An 18,029-nucleotide genomic window follows, 5' to 3' on the forward strand; every position below is an offset into this window, starting at 1 on the left:
AATCTTATTGAAGAAATATTTAGGAAGTATAGTCACTTTTAATGACCTCCTAAATAATCTCACTATAGTCACTTTTAATTCAAGAATAACTAGAATTCAAAGTTAGAGCAGTAGGAGCTGAAACATGTGCTGCAGTTCTACATTCACGTCTTATATATTTGATAGCGTATTTGATAGTAACTCCTTGGAACTCTGCCATGATAGCCGACAAGACCCAAACCGGGTTCCAACCTGAAATTCGGAGTGGCCATGAGAGGCCCATCTTAGAAAAAATTTCACAAAAAAATTGGCGGAACTTCCTTTAAAAGTGGATTACCCAAAACCTGTAAAAATATGCTAGCACTCCTCAATAAACTTATCAATCCTCGACTTCTGGAGCAGGTAAACTACTCTGCAGACTTAAGAGAAACCGAAAAGCCCAGGGAAAAGCATTAAAAAAAAAAACTGTTAGAATGAATGGACGAAAAATAAATAATTTCAAAGAAAAATAATTTAATGCTTTCTCGTAAAAGTACTCTTGATCCTCTTCTTTACTAAAATCTCAAACATGTATTGTAAAACATCTTGAAAACCATCTCAAAATCTCATTAAAATACTCATATGATAAATACCTCAAATCATACTGTAAATCTCATCTCGTAATATAACTTCAAATCATCAGTGAAATCATCTCAAAACTCTTGGAAATCTCATAAAATACTCGTATCGTAAAATCAACGATGACAAGGAACTGCTGACTAATCATCTCATGCCACCTGGAGGGTACTGCCAACCGGAATATATGAGGTGACAATGGTTAGAGGGTACTGCCGACTAACCATAGATAGTTAGAAGGTATTGCCGACTAATTACCTCATATCATCTGGAGGGTACTACCGACCAAATAACGCATCGGAGGGTACTGCTAACCGAAATTATATTATCGAGAGTATTGTCGACCAGAATATTGTCTGGAGGGTACTGTCGACCAGATTATTACCTGGAGGGTATTGCCAACCAGGTAATGCTTGCATGTGCTAACATATTAACCTCCTCGAATAAACTGACCTCAATCTCATTAAAATATTAAACACAACAAATCTCGAGAAATCAAACATACTCAAAGACTTAAATATCATACTCACATTTAAATCTTCATTATTCTCAATAACTCAATACTCAAAATACTCAATAGAAATAATTATAAAATCTCAATAATTCAAATATCAGCAAAAACTCTATAAATCCTCCATAACTCAAAATAAACTCATTGCCGATAAATCTATGATTTCTCGTCGAAAACATAATATTAAGAAACTTGATAATTATAAGTAAATCGTAAAATCAATTATCAACTCAATTATTATCTACTTTTATTAATGCTCGAAAATCATACTGCATGCAATTTAATTTAAAAACAAATGTCCACTCACAGAATTATGCTATAATGTCATTTCGACAATTTCCTCCTCGAGCTCGATCTACATGTCATCCTGAATAAATTAATATTATGAATAATTGTTCTCGAGAATCAGTACTAAATGTAATAAAATCAAAACCCTAGAAACTATAATTCGCCGAAAGCTCGAAATCATATCAGAATGAGGCCAAACTTCATAGGTTATGTCGATTCGATAATTATAACAACATATCGAAAATTGGGATCGATCCAACGGTCGGGTCCTCCCGAATCGAAACCCGAATTTGTGAAACTTCGGAAATTCCGATCATTTTCAATACGTGCATCGATTGATACCAAGTTCATATCCACATGCTTGTAACAATAAGTTCAACCCAACAGACCAAAGCAGGACACCATAAGCGGCCGGATGCGCCCCCCACGCTTTTCCACAAGCCCGAATTGCGTCACCAAAATACATCAACATGTTCCTCTCATCATCCCCAATAACTTTCTCAACTACAACATTGATCTTTTTTTTTTTTTTTGTCAACATTAATCAATTTGAAGTGTATAGATCATAAATTACCTCGAACCCGAAATTCTCAAAATTGCTCTACTCTTCGATTATCTCTTCTCCTATCGAATTGGGCCAAAAGATGTATACTAGGATGATTAGTACATCGAGGGCTTCAAAACCCGGGTGGTGGTGTCATCGGAGGTGGAAAACGGAGATAGAACCGAGGCAAGGCTACGGAGATCTGTACAAATCCTCAATAATCCTCAATCACATAAAGTTTGAGAAATAGTAATCCATGCACAACAGTCAAAATATCTCTTTACCATTTCATTAGTGAAGCTCTTGGCAACAAGAGTGGTCTTCCCAGATCCTTCCATCCCGACCACTGAGATGATTTTCAGGTTTTTCTCCTCATTCATCAGCAATTGTATTAACATGCTCTTCTCCTCTTCAATCCCAACGACCTCATCTTCCTCAATGAAAAGAGAAGACTCTGCTTGGTTCTGCACACATTTCTGACTATCATGATTAGAACTCGTTCCTTCTACACCACCAACGCCATATCTCTGGTTCCTCTCTGGAATGTTTTTGATTGTTTTAGTGACTTTTCGTAACTTCTGAGAAATTTGACGTCTGAACCAGGTATTCATTGGGATATGAATGGTTTTCTGGAGCCAGCGATCAAATCTCCCCTACTTTGCTATGATACATGAACTCGTCAATGATGTCTTCAGCATCATAAGCTAAGTGTCTTACGCTTGCCACCCACGTCTCCTCTCCTTCAGTTTGTGCATTGTTGCCTTCAGCATCCCGCAGGAAGGATTTCATGCTTACAAGCTCCTGCTTGATCGATCTCATCAACTTGATCACGAACACCCGCTATGGAGGATGCTTCATTCTCAAGAATGGCTACAATTTTACCAATCAAGAGATCTGTTGCAGCTGATGCCATATTTGGCTTCTACCTTTACTGCTTAACAACTTCAATCGCAAAATCAAATCTGAAATTGATTTATACAGCAACATTCAAGTGCATTATACCAGAAGCAGCATAATGTAGCATTTCAATGGACAATTTAGTGAGAAGATTATTCCTGGTGATTGATTTAAGAGGAAATCAACAACTATCTATAAAAGAATAGGCTGAACAACATTAAGATTCCAGAGTATAATAATTATACACTGGTAGTGGAGCTATTTAGTATTAATTAAAACAACGAGCTCGATTACATTCATGCACACAACCATCAATCAAAACATCTTCAGTTGTTATATCCGCCCTTAGATACAACAATTGAAAATAACTCGGCTGCCCATAGATTAGCATGGGGCTGGTTAAGCAGCAGCGTCATGGCCAGTAGAAGCCCAAGTCAGACCAATAGATTTTTTTTGTTTTTTTTTTTTTTTTCAGCGAAAACTGACAAGAGAATCAGCATTCGAATGAAATCACACTCCCAAGTCTCTCTAAATAAGACTTTAATAAGAACTATTAAGACATGGTATTGGTCTGGAAAAGTAGTACGTAGTACAGGAGCATTTTTGCCAGAAAAAATTTATACATATGGAGCCTTGGTTTGTGTTGTAAACCAACACACGTACAAGAGTTCATGAACAATAATTTGAAGCAAAAAGAGTTAGCATCACGTACATGATGTTGAAAAGCATACCTTGCCCGCAGTCAAACTCAAATTTGCAGAAGATTGAATCCAATATGTGGATATGTCAACATTCTCTCAGTATCAGAAAAATATGGATCCAGGGGTTTACACACCTTAAGAGGGGAAGCAGTAGGTAGATATGCTAGAAAGTGAGTCTAAAACTAATTGAAACCTGAAAACCAAAGACAACAAGATTTTGTGGTTTGATCTATCATCCAGTACTAATAGAAAGGTTAATTTTTCATCTTCTTCTCTCACTTCTAGAATCTCAAATAAAGAAGATTAATTCTGCTATTGCAGAGATGTCATGCCTTATTATGGCACTCTCAAAACTTCAACATACTAACTGCGGTTCAACTATCATTGTACTCGAGAAAAGAAAAATGCGCACATACAAACGCAGTCACACACAAATACAAGTACATTATGTGTGCATGCAGCCCTGTAAATCTAACCTGAAAATGCCAGGCATCAGTAGCAAGACACATGAAAAGGGTCAATTACCGTTTACACCACCTGAAGTTCAACCAGTTAGGAAGGCTCCAGGTCTCCATTTCAAAGTCTAACATCTACAACAAATTTCAGGAGAAAAAGAATAGCAATAGGAGCAAAACAATAGTTTATCCACTCATGGGTACAAGCCAATTTATTTATGATTCTGGGTACAGTGAAGGTCTCATTTGGGTTGGCCAAAGTTGTTCTATAAATAACATTTCCAAGTACTTTATCTTGTATAGACGACATGATTTTTAATACTCGACAACTGAGCCCAGTAGGACCAAGAGATTACATAATCACTGCCCACTTATTTACAAATTTTTCAGAAGCTAGATAATTTAGACAGCACCATGATCAGCTATGGGATGCTGCAGTAAGTTGGACGCTTATTTACCATTTACAAGGGCGCCTAGAGAATCTCCCATTCAGATTCGCAAAAATCACGAGTCGGGGATTTCTTTGAATCTTCTCCACCTAAAAATGATTTTGTATGATGCCCATGCCATAATGCAAGCTGCTCATATTCTTGTTTCCTTGCTGAACTCGTTCTTGAAGTGAAGGCTTTTGGAATTTTTTTCTAGAAAAAGGTTTTCAATTAAGGCCAATGGCAATAGAAAAAACTGCAGAAAAATAAAGAGAGATACAGAGAGACTCTACCTTGTAAGGCTTACAGTTGGCTACCACGTGATGAACAAAATGAAGCTCTTCACCACTGACCATCACACAAGTTTCCTCGAGCTTTGCCTTGTCAGATTGTTGACTGATTTCCGTTCCATGCACACCAATATTGCTATCAATTGCATGCACACTGGAGTCATTAGATCCACCTGCAAATGGTCAACCAGTAACTACACATACAAAAGAATCTGCAAATAATCATGCCAAAGAAAACACCCCCCCCCCCCCCCCCCCCCAAAAAAAAAATGTATGCAGGAATCAAACTAGAAACCAAACCAATAGAGAACATATAAAAAAATGCAGTTTTATAGTATTAAAGAAATCACCATTTGATTCAGCTGATAACCCACCAATCGATGACTCTAACAGTTCATTCCATCTTTTTCCATCCGATTTATCAAAAACAATCAAATCAGATGATTGGCAGTTAATTGAAACATCATCTGAACATTGGCTAGCATTCGCAACCACACAACTTTCCCTCATGGAATCACATCTCATACCTTCCGCTGTAGGAGTTATAACTTCATCTGGTTGGTCACATGAAGCATCACGGTTTTCATTTGAAAATTCACTGCATGATAGTGATACTCTGTTAAAATCTTTTCCAACAGCAGTATTTGCCCCTGGCAATCTGTCCTTGATAGGAGTTTGTTTGACAACCAAATTTTTTTTGTTATAGCTTCTCATGCCATGGTCTTGTCTTGAGTACAAGTCAGAGCATGCTACTTTAGCACAATCGCCTGAGGATCTTGTGCAAGAATCATACATGCGCTGTCTATGGAACAATCCTGTATGTTCCACATCCTTCTCCACAAGAGAAATCACCTCTGAATCCCCATTTACTTCTTCAACACCAACCTTTACATGTTCTTTCGTTTTTCTAATCTTTGATTTCTTAGAATTATCAACATCTGAATAATGTTCAATAGGAAAACCACAAGCTGATATATTCTCTCCATCCAATGAAGAGTCACAGAGCAAATCTTGCATTATATCTGCATATAACTTTTTAACACTCTCCCCAACAGTCTGTACCTGATCTTCAACAAATTTAACTGTGTCCTGCCAAAAATAGTTGAAAGAAGACATAAAGTTAAGAACAAATACTAGATGAACTGAGGAATGAAATAGCAAGGGCACTGTCTACAAGGAAGACAGTATCACATAAACCTTGTTCAAATTAGACAGCGGGAATGTCACATGCATTCTATAGGTGTGATGAACAGACGAGCACAAAAAACAACTCCGGCAAGAAAAAAATGTCACCAAGCACTAAAGATAGGAAGAAGGCAAAGAACTAAAAATTGCCGAAATTCATAAATACTACAACGCCAGCAGTCTCTGGCAACCATTACATTGTGAAGATTAATATTTAATAATCCAAAAAGGTCTTACCTGGTACATATTTTCTTCCACCTCCAAGCACATAGATTCAAATTTCTCGTACACACACCCAACCCAGTTTATACCTTTGACATCCATAGTTATCATAAATTTTCTTCACAGAACAGGTGTACGTCGTCTGCTACTTTGTAGTTTCAATAATCAGTTCAGCATCAACTAGTACGCATCTGCAAGAGATTACAATCAGAAGAAGCTCTTAACAACACATAAAAGTCTTTCTAATCCAGAGTAAGGAAACAAAGAAAATCCATAAAATGACGGTTCATTAATTTATAAGGTTTCTAGTTTTCATAAAATAAAATAACCTATAGGATATGGTAAAACGTGACTAGTACTCAAAAGAAATATCACATTAAATGGTCCACGATTTTCAGGTCATTTTGTACTTTGTGCAAAGAAGTTTAGCTACATATTGTGCCATTTTTATTTAAGTTTATTTAAACACTACGATTATTACAAAGGAAAATATCATTTGCAATGTCTAACAAAAAGCAGAGAGTTCAGTAACAGATGATACCTGAACATTTAAGTAGTGAAATCCATTATTCAATGAATAAAGTGCTATTATTTACATATGCCAAAGTAAGCTAAAAGAGGCACAAGCCAAAACATGGTCTGACCATAAAACATATCTAATCATCAGCTGACCGACAGAGGATAGTAGGAATGGGTAGGCCCATGTGGTATATGGTTCAAATCCCCTCATAGTACCTACCTAGTTATGTGCTAGAGCTTCCTGTCTCATATAGATTGTAGGGTTGGGCAGGAAGCCCCAGTTTTTTATGCCTGGGTCCACGAAACAGGTTTGGAGGATTCGTTTTAAGAAAAAGAGAATTACCAGGTGGGATATAGTTATAGTTCAAATATTGGTCATTATGGTTCTAGAGAATTTCTTGGAGCTCTGTATGAAAATTGGCTATTTAGATTTCATAGTGTGGTACTCTACGGCATGTTGTAATAAGAAACAACTTTAGTGTGCACAAGAGAATGGGTGTGGCTCCAATAATATGCGAAGAGGCTCAAGTTGTTGCACTTGGAAAGACATCTCTCAAAGTTGTTTCTTTAATTTACCTTTGCCAATTTGTGGAGTGGAATGGGGAAAGGGTGAGATTTTGGGAACACTACTGGATGCCAGCCAGAGTCTTTTGCACTCTTTAGCCTAGGCATTATCATTAACTACACAACAATAACTATTCCACTGCTACATAGTGGGTAAATCCTTCTTCATATCCCTTCAGTAGAGATTTTGGGTTCCGAAGAAAATGATCTGGAGGTTTGAGAACTTACATCACTATTTATCATATTTATCTAGACCAATTTGGAGAATCTGATGCTTCATTGCTGATGGGCTACATCTATTTAGTTCGAGCTGCGCCAGCCAAACCTAATGCAATGCTTTTCTATCTGACAGGTTTAATCTATTTGGGGTGAAAGGAGAATAAAAGTGCAACTTTAGGGAGATAAGCTCTCATAAACAGCTTTTGGGAGGTTTGGGTGTTGCTGTGGAGTGCGAAGAGCTGGATCATCTTTGAGAAAGGTCAGTTTTCAAAATTCCATGATAGCTCTTTTACTACTATTCTTTTAAAGTGATATGCTGTGTTTTATCGGTAAGAGGATTCTGTCGTCCTCTGCCGTGTTAAGATGAAAGAGAAACAGGTTTATTAAATGGTTTCAATAGTAATATCAGGCAATGCTTGTATTAGTGAGAGATTCTACTTCAAAAAGCACAAGGACAGTAATTCAAGCACCAAAGGAATCCTACATATAAAATAATAAGAAAGCAAATCACGTCTACTCCTTCACCTTCCCCCTCACACCACTATCTCTTATGCTGTAAACTTCAGTTCTGCTCATTCTGGGACATGTAAAGAAAGCACTACCGCCCCTTAACAAAAAAAAAAAAAGAAAGCACTACCTAGCTTCTCCACGTTATTACACACTTACTGTTGTATCTTTTAGTGGTACCACATCTTAGCTTCTAAAAATAAACTAATTTGTAAATTCCAACAAATGGTATGTTTTGATAAGCCAATTCAAAGCAAAAGGTGAAACACTTAATTAGTGGGTTTTACATATTAGCTAAGAAGTAAAGTTTGTTTAATATCTTTCAGTTTCCTTATATAGTGCAGTTAGTACTAAACCTGAAAAATATCAAGTCTGTACCTTGCTGAATGCTAAAAGTTGAAATAATCAAAATAAGTTTTTATCATTTTGCCTTCCACATCTAGTGACTATCACCATGGACACCAGAGATGCCAGTACCTCATCACCTAAGCCTTCCCATCCAACAAAGTAATACACAAACTGAGACCTTCACTACCACCATCCTCCCAACTATGTCCATCCCACACACCTTCCTATCCATAATCAATGAAATGCCAGATTCTAATGAGTTTTCAAGCTTAAAACTTCAGGACTAGCATTCAACATGCTTAGTATTCAATTCTTATTAAAAAGCCCTATCAAACAAGGACTACAGTCGGACATTATCTCTAATGGTCTGATGGAGTGATGGTTATTCAAGATGGTTGTCTCAGTGATTAGATTAAATTTTTTACTTAAGAGAATGATAGTTAGAATTTTGTTACTATCTCAATGCCCAACAAGGAAAAATTTCACCTGGAAGACTAGCAAGACATTAATATGAACAGTTGCAAAATCTGATCTTAACATGACTAGATGTCTCAGCAATCCCATAACTACTTATCAAAAGATAAGAGGAGGCCATACTAGAGTTATATGAAGTGAATTGAGGAAGCAATATGATAAACAGTCCTTTAACTTGTGAGTTACTTTAGTACCCATTAAAAGCCAAAAATAGTCAGGTTTTTCCAAAAACTCCAATTCACAAAACCCAAAGAACCTATAGAGTAAACAGTAAAACCTCAATTGATCACTATTTCCATAATGCAGAAATTCACCCCAAAACATGACAAACAGTATCAAAAAAAATAAAAAATTTAAACACGCCCGGTTTATATGATTTTTTTCCTGCTATTTTCAGATATGAGAACTAACTACAAAGCTGTTTCAGCTATAGCAAAACAACATCATACAGTGATACCAAAGCCTTCATACAAAACCATAAGTTGCAACAAGCTGATTACATATATTAAATGGAAAAAGGGCATGCATGATCAGGGAACAGAAAACCCTTATGACAATTTGAGAAGATGATAATTGAAGCTTGGATCATCTAGTATGAAAATTGAAGCTTGAGAACTTACTTGGAACCCAGAAAAGCCAAAAGGTTGAGAATAAAACCCAAACCCAATTCAGTTTTGGTGTTGCTTGTAAAGGTCCTATTCGTTTAGAAACAATATAGGACTAACAACAGAAGAAACGGAGCACAAAAGAAACATGAAAGGCAGGCAGAGAAAGAAAGCACAAGAAACGTAAAGACACATTTCACTTGGCTTTCTTCCATTGCTTAATATCTTGCCACGTGTTTTTCAGAAATATTAAAAGTCAATTTAGATCGTTGCCCCTTTTTTTTTTTTTTTTTTTTTTTTTTGTTTATTGGTCGGAAAATGAGTCTTGGCGTATTAGCAATAATTTTCTTAACCTAACCTTGTACAAACTTTATCAGCGTGAGATAAAAGATTGTATTGAGTACCATTTATTTACGTTGGTTTCTGTATTGGTGGACTTGCAGCTTCGATATTACGATGAAACTATTCTGGTGATGTGGTTACTCTAACTTGATCTAGTATGGTCGTATGATTTTTCAATCAATAAAATCAATAAATCATTTTTTTTGAGAGTCTGGTGATGTGGTTACTCTAACTTGATCTAGTACGGTCGTATGATTTTTCAATCAATAAAATCAATAAATCATTTTCTTTCCTCTCAAAAAAAAAAAAAATTTATTAGCATGAAAAAAACTGCGCATAAGCATTTCTGTATTTGATCCAAAAACAAAAACAAAAAATAAGAAGAAAGACGGTATAAGCATTCAATGATTCAATACTTACATTACAAGTGTATATGTTCATTTGAAGAATCAGTATTCTGGGAATGAAGAGCTTGTTGGAGAATTATGACTCCAGTGTACTACGAACAAATACCACAGTATCAGTTTCTTTTTCCTTTTTTTGGTCGAAACACAATATCAGTTGGGAATCAAAATTTTTAGTGAATGTAACATTTTTTTGGGTAGCATGTACAAGTATTTCCTCTTGGTTAATCAAGTGAAGCATTGCATGAAACAGAATAAAATAAAATGTGGCTTCATTCCAATCATCGAATGGGAGCAACTATGAAAGCTCCATTGGAATTGCAGGACCAAGCCTTTTCTTTTTTCCTCTATGTCCACATAGTTGCATGAATTTTAACACATATCTCAGGTAGAGATCATCATGATTGGCACAATTTTCTCTTCAAAGTAAATTCACATTGGTTGGTATGTAACAAGATATACACCAGATCCATTAAAATTTCAAACCCCAATCCGTCTAGGGAACAGACATTCAGACACTTGAATATAAGCATATCTCATCTCAGAGTTTATAATTTTATATTAAACAGCAGCCTGAAAATCCCCAAAGTCATCATCTGGTATTTCTTGCGTGCTTTGATTTGCAGAAGCATTCATTTCTTTGGAATCATCTGCCACTGATTCTGGAAGTTTAGAAGCTCCCTCGAGAGCCAGATTTGGTGGGTTTGAGGGAGACTTCAGGACATTCGTAGAAGGAGAGAGTGGTCCTGGAGGAGGTGGTAGTGGTTTGATACAGATCAAGGACTCTTTTTGGTTACTCTTTTTCGCGGGTGGCGAATTGCTCACTCCCTGCTCTGAGAGCTTGGACTTCACACCTTCAGAACTGTTCTGTTGACCAAAGAAATAAAAGTCAGTTAAAGCACTCACTCTAGTAAGCAGCATGAATGAGAAGACAGAGTTGAAAATAAAATACAGATGCACTAACACTTTTTAATTGCAGTACAAGAGTCTCCCCCTCTTTTAAGCTGTAATCAACTGATGAAGTTTGCTGAAATTTCTGTTCCATCTCTTCCGCAGTTTTCTTCTTGTTTAGATATCTTCAAAGCAAATGAAAAAACAACATGAGCTCAAGTGATGGAAATTCATCTTCAAAGCATACAGTATCAAGCATTACAAAATCAGATAACAAAACCTCTGAAATGTTGCAGAAAAAAAAAATAACAGTCAAGAGAGGTTCTTTCTAAAGCCATTGGATATATCTATTGCAGGGTCTCTCTTATTTTTGCTGACTTGGGGAAATTGGATGTTGGGACCGTGAAGAATTACAGGAAGATGTTTTGGTTTAGTGAGAAGTCTTTTCAAACACAATTTCCCAGTTTAAATTGTTTATCCTTGAAACAAAGTTCTGTCATTTTTTCAAACTGCTCATATTCTCCTACTGGGAGTGATTTCCATTTTTCTTTTGGGATCTAGTTTCAGAAGAAACTTGAATCACAAGGAGCTTCAAGAATTTTCAGTTTGCTGTCATCTACATTCTGTAATCTCTTCCAACTATTCTTTTGGGATCTAAAAATGACATGTTCTTCAATTTCTGGTTCTTGTATTTAGAGGGTGTATCATGAGGGGACTACTGGTGCACTTTTTTGTACTTCCCTATTTTTGTATAATATAACAGTCTTCTTCCTACCACATCAAGATTGTTGTAGAAAAAAATGACCAGGAAAAAATTGTAAGAATTGTCTGTATAGAACATACTTCAAGTGATCATGCAGGGCTGCTTGGAAATCATAAGCTTCTGTTCTTTCTCGAAATCCTAGGCCAATGAAAGCATGCCGAAGTCGACCATCTGCATATATTTAAGAGTAATGATGACCAGAGATGAATAAATAACGGGGAAAAAAATAAAGTGAACAAAACACTCTAGGAAGCTTTAACTTGCTTCACAAGTCTGGCACAATTTTTATTTTTTAAATCAGAAAACTAAACACTATATGAGGGGTAAAATAAAGTAAATAAAAAAGAAAATGTGACATCATTACTCTGCAAAAACTGTAGGGCATATAGGTCTTTGGTTTATATCACCACATGGTGGTGCACTGATAAGCATAAGTTAAAAATATTTCCCAGCACATAAGACAATTAAATGAAATCCTGTATATTCTCTAATGTCCATCACATATGTATCTAAGCACTAACTACACCTTATCGGTGTAACCTGTACTTCTAAGGATATCCTACTTTCTATCCTTCAGAAACCATCTGTAGGAAAATAGAGAGATTACATACGATAGTTATCTTTCATTTTCATCTTTTCTTATCCTTTTTTTTTTTCTTTGATAAGATGACAATGTTATACTAACAATATCTATGAACTCAGAGTAACAAATCCAACATTTTCCAGAGGTAGACAGTTCCCATCTATGATATTAAACCAACATACATGGAATAAAGGCTTTGAAATTTTAGCCCTGTCTCATTAACAGACACCTATAAAAGTTTCAAAGCCTTGTACCCATGGGTTTCCATGTCTAGAATGGATATACACATAAGTTTTGCTATACTGTTTTAAGTTTTTAACAACCGCTGGCTGGTTTCTCTTGAATCATGGCTTTTCTTTTCCTATAAATCAATGGGAAGATGGAGAAAGGGGGATGATCTAACTTGCAAGTTAAAAATGAATAAGAAATAGAATCAAAAGTATCTATATATAGGCGGCTAATAGAATTCATTCAAAAGTATCTCCTCACCAATATTCTCCTCTACACGAAGAACAAAGTATCTGCAGAAGAAAACATGCATCAACTTGTCAAACACCCTCAGAATGATAAAATAAAATTCACATAAGTTCTAACGCTTGATAAATTCAATTTACATGAGTATTGCAGTAGATTGATGTATAAAACTCATGAGACACATATAGATTGTACAAGTTTATGAAGAAATAGGACAAACCTGCTGCTATCAATTACAGGTTCAACTGGATGTGGCTCTCCTTTTCTTAAAAATGCCCGAGCATATAGTTCACCTATTATAGATATATCAGATTATGGTCGAAAAAAAGATTATGTTGATACAACAAAAGGAAAACATACAACATAGTTCCACCATCTTATAGTAAATAAAAAGTATTCTCACCAGTGTTCTTCTCTTCAAGTCTGATAATGCAATCTTCTCCTTTGCTAATGACTTTCAATATTCCTTCCCAAACCCATTTGTTTACATCCCATTCATCAGCCCTGAAATAACCTTCAGACTTAAAAATCACCTCCAACATATACAATCTAGAGTTCCAAAAGTAATCACAGAAACTGTCAATGGAAACAGTATCTTCTTTTTGTTTGTATTTACAATCTATCGATAAGCAACCAGTGATTAAAATCCTCAATCTCAGAAAACTTATTCCCAAATCAATCTTTAAAACCTCACACAATCTAAAGCCTAACTCCAAAGATTCCCTTTGAGATGAGCAATGCGTGGAGCGGAAGCATTCAATCATTACAAATAATTCATATCAACTGATGACAGTCAATGACATTGCATCCTAACAATCATAATTAAAACATAAACTGTCCGAAGCATACGAAATTTTCTATTTTGACGAGTTGAGCAAAACCTGTACGAAGCTGCACTTTTTCTCGGTGGTATCTGCACAAACAAAAACACAAACTTTAGCTTGGCATCACAAAACAACTTGCCAAACATTGATTTGGTGTGAACTAATCTAACTCAAGTGAAAATTCCGTATGTCACATAAACATTACCAATTTCTATACATTCATATACAGATCCTAAGCACCGCCTTATTTCGGAAAAGGGTTCGTACTACAATATTCATCTATAATATCAGTTCTCAAATGAACTCATTATCAAAATCACAACACCAAAACGGAATCGGATACATATATGAAAACTGAGGTATATACCAAGTAGACGTAGCACTCAGAGACTTGGAAAAGCACAAGCTCCAGTGCCTCAACTTCGGCGTCGTCTTGATCATTCAATATCTTCTGATCCTGCTCCATGATTGGGATTCTGATCCCAACCCAGTAAGGTAAAAATGTGAATCCGAAACTGGGTTTTGAGGATCAATGGGGTTTTGTTTTCAGATTTGACGAAGATTGATATCCCTGACGAGGTTTCTACTCTCTCTCTCTCTCTGTAAAACAGAAGCAGACCACTTTCTGAAGTAGAAAATAGCCATCAGGCACCATTGGATCAGATGGCTTTTGTCATTAACGGTCTGTGATTATTTGGTGATGTGTTTAGCATAAAATGGTATTTACGGACGGTTGTGATGAGGAGAGAGGTCAATTAGATGGACGGTCTAGATGGGGTCAACGCATGTTATTTGGTAGAGCTTGCTTGGATGTTGAGGAATTTACCGGGGGTTCATTGGTTGGCACAATTGTCAATTTCTTCCCCCCCCCCCCCCCCACCAAATTTAATTCGTCAATTCTCATATTAAGTTATTAACTTTTCTAATATGTGAGTTTCTTGGCCAAATAATACCGTGAATGAAAACAAGTACGTTAGGAGAAATAATAAAAGAGTGTTTTTTTTTTTTTTAATAAAAGACATTTTCATTGCATTGAAGTTAAGCAATAGGATTACAATCGTAACTTAGAACATCTCTATGTATTTCAGGAGCACTGCCCTGCCAATCTATACTTTCCACAGATTCATAAGCTTCACTAGCTAATCTATGAGCCACTGCATTGGCAGTTCTTGCTGTGTGACTGATAGAGATTCCCACATTATTTTGCAGCCCCATTCGAATGTCATCAATTATGTTCCCAAATTCCAGACTGGAATAATCTTGCATATGGATTTCAGTGGCAGTCAGTCTCCACAATACACTCCTTGACATGCATATATCCTGTAACAGCTGCAAACCCGATTTAAGAGCCAGTAACTCAACCTGCTTTGCAGAAGTAGCATGACTGACATGGTGAGCAAAAGCAGCAACAAAATGGCCACTTGAGTCCCGAAGCACACCTCCAACTCCTCCTTCAGTGTAATTTAGCAAAAAAGCCCCATCCACATTAAGCTTTAATGTCCCCGGATTAGGTGTAGTCCATTTCTGTTTCGTTCGAATGGTAACAGGTTTAACAGAAGAGCTGTTGGCTTGTTTATACTCAAAATACCAAGCCATGGTTCCACACACATTGTTTTGTGCTGTCTGAGGTTTGCACGACCAGAGGGTGTCATTGCAATTCTTCCACAGACCCCATAACACCATGAGTAATTTTTGGAACACATCCGTTTGGAGATTCACTACTTGCTCGAGCATCCATTCTTTGAAGTGAAAGATTGGCGATATAAAGGCATGTAGATTAAATGGGGCCCCTGTGATAATGTCTTTTGCAATAGGGCAGGCACAGAAAACATGTGCTACGTCTTCAACAGGATGAGAGCAGGAGATGCATTTCAGCTCACCTTGATAACCTTAATAAAAGAGTGTTTGGGACTGTTAGAAACATAGTTAGAAACGCTTTTTAAATTTGACAAAATCACTATAAAACAAACAAATGTCAAGTGCTTCTAAAACTACTTAAGACACATTTTATATTTTTTTATATTTATAATTTTTTTTTTTTAATTCAGAAACAAGCACTTATACCAATTTGAAAAATAATCTCAAACAAGTCTTAAAGTAATATAGGAAAAATATCATTCACCCTAAAGCTCTTCAGCATATTGAAGCCTTTCCTACCGAGACGGCTTGTGACATTGTTTCTACTAGAGGCCTTTGTCCTATGAGACTTAAGATTGATTCTCAACTGTTGGTCTATGTGCATGACTATTATCTCAAATACCTTAGAACATTTACTTTGATCATATTTTCAATATGTCTGAATACAAGCTACTTGTCTAATGGGAAAGGTGATAGGCACGACCTCGATCCTATTACTGCTTCCCAAGATGAACTGCAGCTACAACAACCACTTTTTGTGATGAATGTATATACTTGAGAATTGAGATTGATTCCCAAATGTTGGGTTGTGTCAGGGCAAGTACTGAAAATTCAGAAATTTAGTGCAAAAATTTGACCAAGTCCTTATGTTCATTGCATAATGACTTAATAAAATGAATGGATATAATAAAATACATGTTATGACAATATCATTCAATAATGTAAAAATTATTCTCAAACAGTTAATCAAGATAACTAAGAAAGTTTCAAATAATGTTACACACGAGACTATAACTCCTAATACATTCATGATTATCATGTAACAAAAGGGTAAGGGAAAGAGAGATAAAAAAATAATAATAAAGAAAAAAAAACAGGGAAAGGGGAAAAAAATAGGGGTCTTTTTTTGACTTTGTCAATGGGAACCCAAAGGCTTCCTAGGCCCAAGATAAACCCCTTCGGCGCATGTGAAATGCTCCAACTGTGCATTGCAGCATAGTGTCTGGCCACTTTGACAGCTTCAGAGTTCGAACCTAGGTTGGAGAGCACACCCAACTAGGCAAGAATCACTAGGCCACTTGCAGAAAAATAGGGGTCTTGACCCAATGCCCAAATTTGAGTCAATATACTCCCACTTACTCCACTAAGAAATTTTTATTCTCATTTACCCAATTTAAGGATCAAATGACAATTTTTCCATCAATCTAATTAATAAACTACAAACTCATCAATCTCTCTCTCAGAGTCTCTCAAACTCTTCTCTCTCTCTCGTTCTATGCGAGCCGCCGGCGCCGACGTCAACTACCACCTACCACCACAATCACAACCCTCATTCATCTCCTAACCCGAATTTCACCGCGAAACATGAGAGAAGAAGCAGGAGTAGAATGGAGACCTCATCCTCATCTTCGAAGAGTCGACTTCGACTCCAATTTGTATACGAATTTCGACAGCCGCGGCTCATAAAAGACGAGGTGTTCTGGCAAGCCCAACTCTCTCTTTCTCTCTCTCTCTCTCTTCACTTCATCGCAAGCCTCCCTGCTCACAATCACCTCCACCGCCGAAAATCTATTTTCCGGCAAATCCAATTTCACGTGGCAGTCAGGCACGGAACTAAGGGTGTGCTAAGGTGTGCTGCAGCATACCCCAACTTTTGGATAAAAATAAAATGATTATATACACCCTAAGTTATAGCACTTCAAAGTTCAAACATGTATAATATATAAAACTGCAACAACTCTTTGTCTACCCTTTCCCCTTTTTTCTGTCTTTTCTCCCCTGTTATGTCGTCCCCCACTTCCCTCCTCACCTTTTCTTCCATTTTCTCCTCTTCTCTGTCTTTTCTCCCCTTTTCTCCTCTTCTCTGTCGTCACCTCTCACCTCTCACCTCTCACCTCTCTTTGCACATCAGCGTCGTCGGTCTCTCACCTGGTAGAGGTCACTCTCTCCTCTCCTCAGCACTCTACGTCTCTGCTCTCATTCCCTCAACTTTATTGAGGTATGAATTTTTTTGATGAAATTAGAATATAATTTATATTAGAATTTGGGTATTTCTAGATTTTCTAATGTAAGTAATCAAATCTATTGATTCTTAAAAAAGAGATTGAATTTGTATTATTAATTTTGGTTTGGTTAAGTTTGATTAAATTTGACTCTTACATGGTACAAAGTGATTAAGTCCATCTAGTGATGACTCTTCTTGTTCCCTCTAGTTGAATTTGTATTGACATCGAATTTTTAACTTTGAATTGCTTTAATTTTCTATGGTTAGATTTGGGTAACAAAATGCATTTTGTAAATGATATTTTGACAAGTGTTATGCAATTGAGATATTCCATCAAAACGAAGTAGACTATGCCAAATTTTTAAGAATAATTTTTCTTCCCAGCATAAGGTAAATATAGCCCACCTCAAATTTAATTCCTGGTTCCGTGCCTGGTGGCAGTTGAAGAGTTAGGTTTTTGTTTTGATGCTGGTGTCTCAGTTTTGGGCAAGCAATTGGGAAATCTAGGTTTTGGAGGTTGGCTTAGACGGTGAAG

The 18,029-nt window shown here is 36.5% G+C and overlaps 3 protein-coding genes across 5 annotated transcripts; all 3 read right to left on the reverse strand.

Annotated features, from left to right (window-relative positions):
* Positions 1–1,417: 1,417 nt before the first annotated feature.
* LOC133737067 (disease resistance protein RPM1-like) lies at positions 1,418–3,231 on the reverse strand. Its single transcript, XM_062164695.1, has 2 exons — positions 2,222–3,231; positions 1,418–2,139 (listed from the first exon to the last, which is right to left on the reverse strand). The coding sequence occupies exons 1-2, from the start codon at positions 2,546–2,548 to the stop codon at positions 2,071–2,073; spliced, it is 396 nt and encodes a 131-aa protein (XP_062020679.1). The 5' UTR covers positions 2,549–3,231; the 3' UTR covers positions 1,418–2,070.
* Positions 3,232–4,158: 927 nt separating this feature from the next.
* On the reverse strand, positions 4,159–9,527 carry LOC133724869 (uncharacterized). 3 transcript variants are annotated; one of them, XM_062151765.1, is made up of 5 exons: positions 9,367–9,527; positions 6,131–6,306; positions 5,236–5,797; positions 4,712–4,881; positions 4,159–4,631 (listed from the first exon to the last, which is right to left on the reverse strand). In XM_062151765.1, exons 2-5 carry the CDS (start codon positions 6,224–6,226, stop codon positions 4,464–4,466), a joined length of 996 nt encoding a protein of 331 aa, XP_062007749.1. In that variant the 5' UTR covers positions 6,227–6,306; positions 9,367–9,527; the 3' UTR covers positions 4,159–4,463. The 3 variants fall into 3 exon arrangements, with proteins under 3 accessions (XP_062007749.1, XP_062007748.1, XP_062007747.1); XM_062151764.1 differs by having other exon boundaries at positions 5,083–5,797; XM_062151763.1 differs by having other exon boundaries at positions 5,059–5,797.
* Positions 9,528–10,467: 940 nt separating this feature from the next.
* Positions 10,468–14,244, reverse strand: LOC133724872 (uncharacterized protein At1g03900). The gene is made up of 8 exons (XM_062151768.1): positions 14,000–14,244; positions 13,690–13,721; positions 13,212–13,312; positions 13,029–13,101; positions 12,824–12,855; positions 11,832–11,922; positions 11,062–11,173; positions 10,468–10,964 (listed from the first exon to the last, which is right to left on the reverse strand). Exons 1-8 carry the CDS (start codon positions 14,096–14,098, stop codon positions 10,659–10,661), a joined length of 846 nt encoding a protein of 281 aa, XP_062007752.1. The 5' UTR covers positions 14,099–14,244; the 3' UTR covers positions 10,468–10,658.
* Positions 14,245–18,029: the final 3,785 nt, after the last annotated feature.

Source organism: Rosa rugosa, chromosome 1 (genome assembly GCF_958449725.1).
Source record: "Rosa rugosa chromosome 1, drRosRugo1.1, whole genome shotgun sequence".
Lineage (NCBI taxonomy): Eukaryota > Viridiplantae > Streptophyta > Magnoliopsida > Rosales > Rosaceae > Rosa > Rosa rugosa.

Coding starts and splice junctions, on each gene's coding strand:
- LOC133737067 (XM_062164695.1), bottom strand. CDS start 2,548: ATGAATACCTGGTTCAGACGTCAAATTTCTCAGAAGTTACGAAAAGTC. Junction 2,140..2,221: donor AGAGCTTCACTAATGAAATG/GTAAAGAGATAT, acceptor GGATTTGTACAG/ATCTCCGTAGCCTTGCCTCG.
- LOC133724869 (XM_062151763.1), bottom strand. CDS start 6,226: ATGATAACTATGGATGTCAAAGGTATAAACTGGGTTGGGTGTGTGTAC. Junction 5,798..6,130: donor TGGAAGAAAATATGTACCAG/GTAAGACCTTTT, acceptor TATTTTTGGCAG/GACACAGTTAAATTTGTTGA. Junction 4,632..4,711: donor CCAACTGTAAGCCTTACAAG/GTAGAGTCTCTC, acceptor ACCTTTTTCTAG/AAAAAAATTCCAAAAGCCTT.
- LOC133724872 (XM_062151768.1), bottom strand. CDS start 14,098: ATGGAGCAGGATCAGAAGATATTGAATGATCAAGACGACGCCGAAGTT. Junction 13,102..13,211: donor ACTTGAAGAGAAGAACACTG/GTGAGAATACTT, acceptor TATCTATAATAG/GTGAACTATATGCTCGGGCA. Junction 11,923..12,823: donor TCGTGTAGAGGAGAATATTG/GTGAGGAGATAC, acceptor AAATATATGCAG/ATGGTCGACTTCGGCATGCT.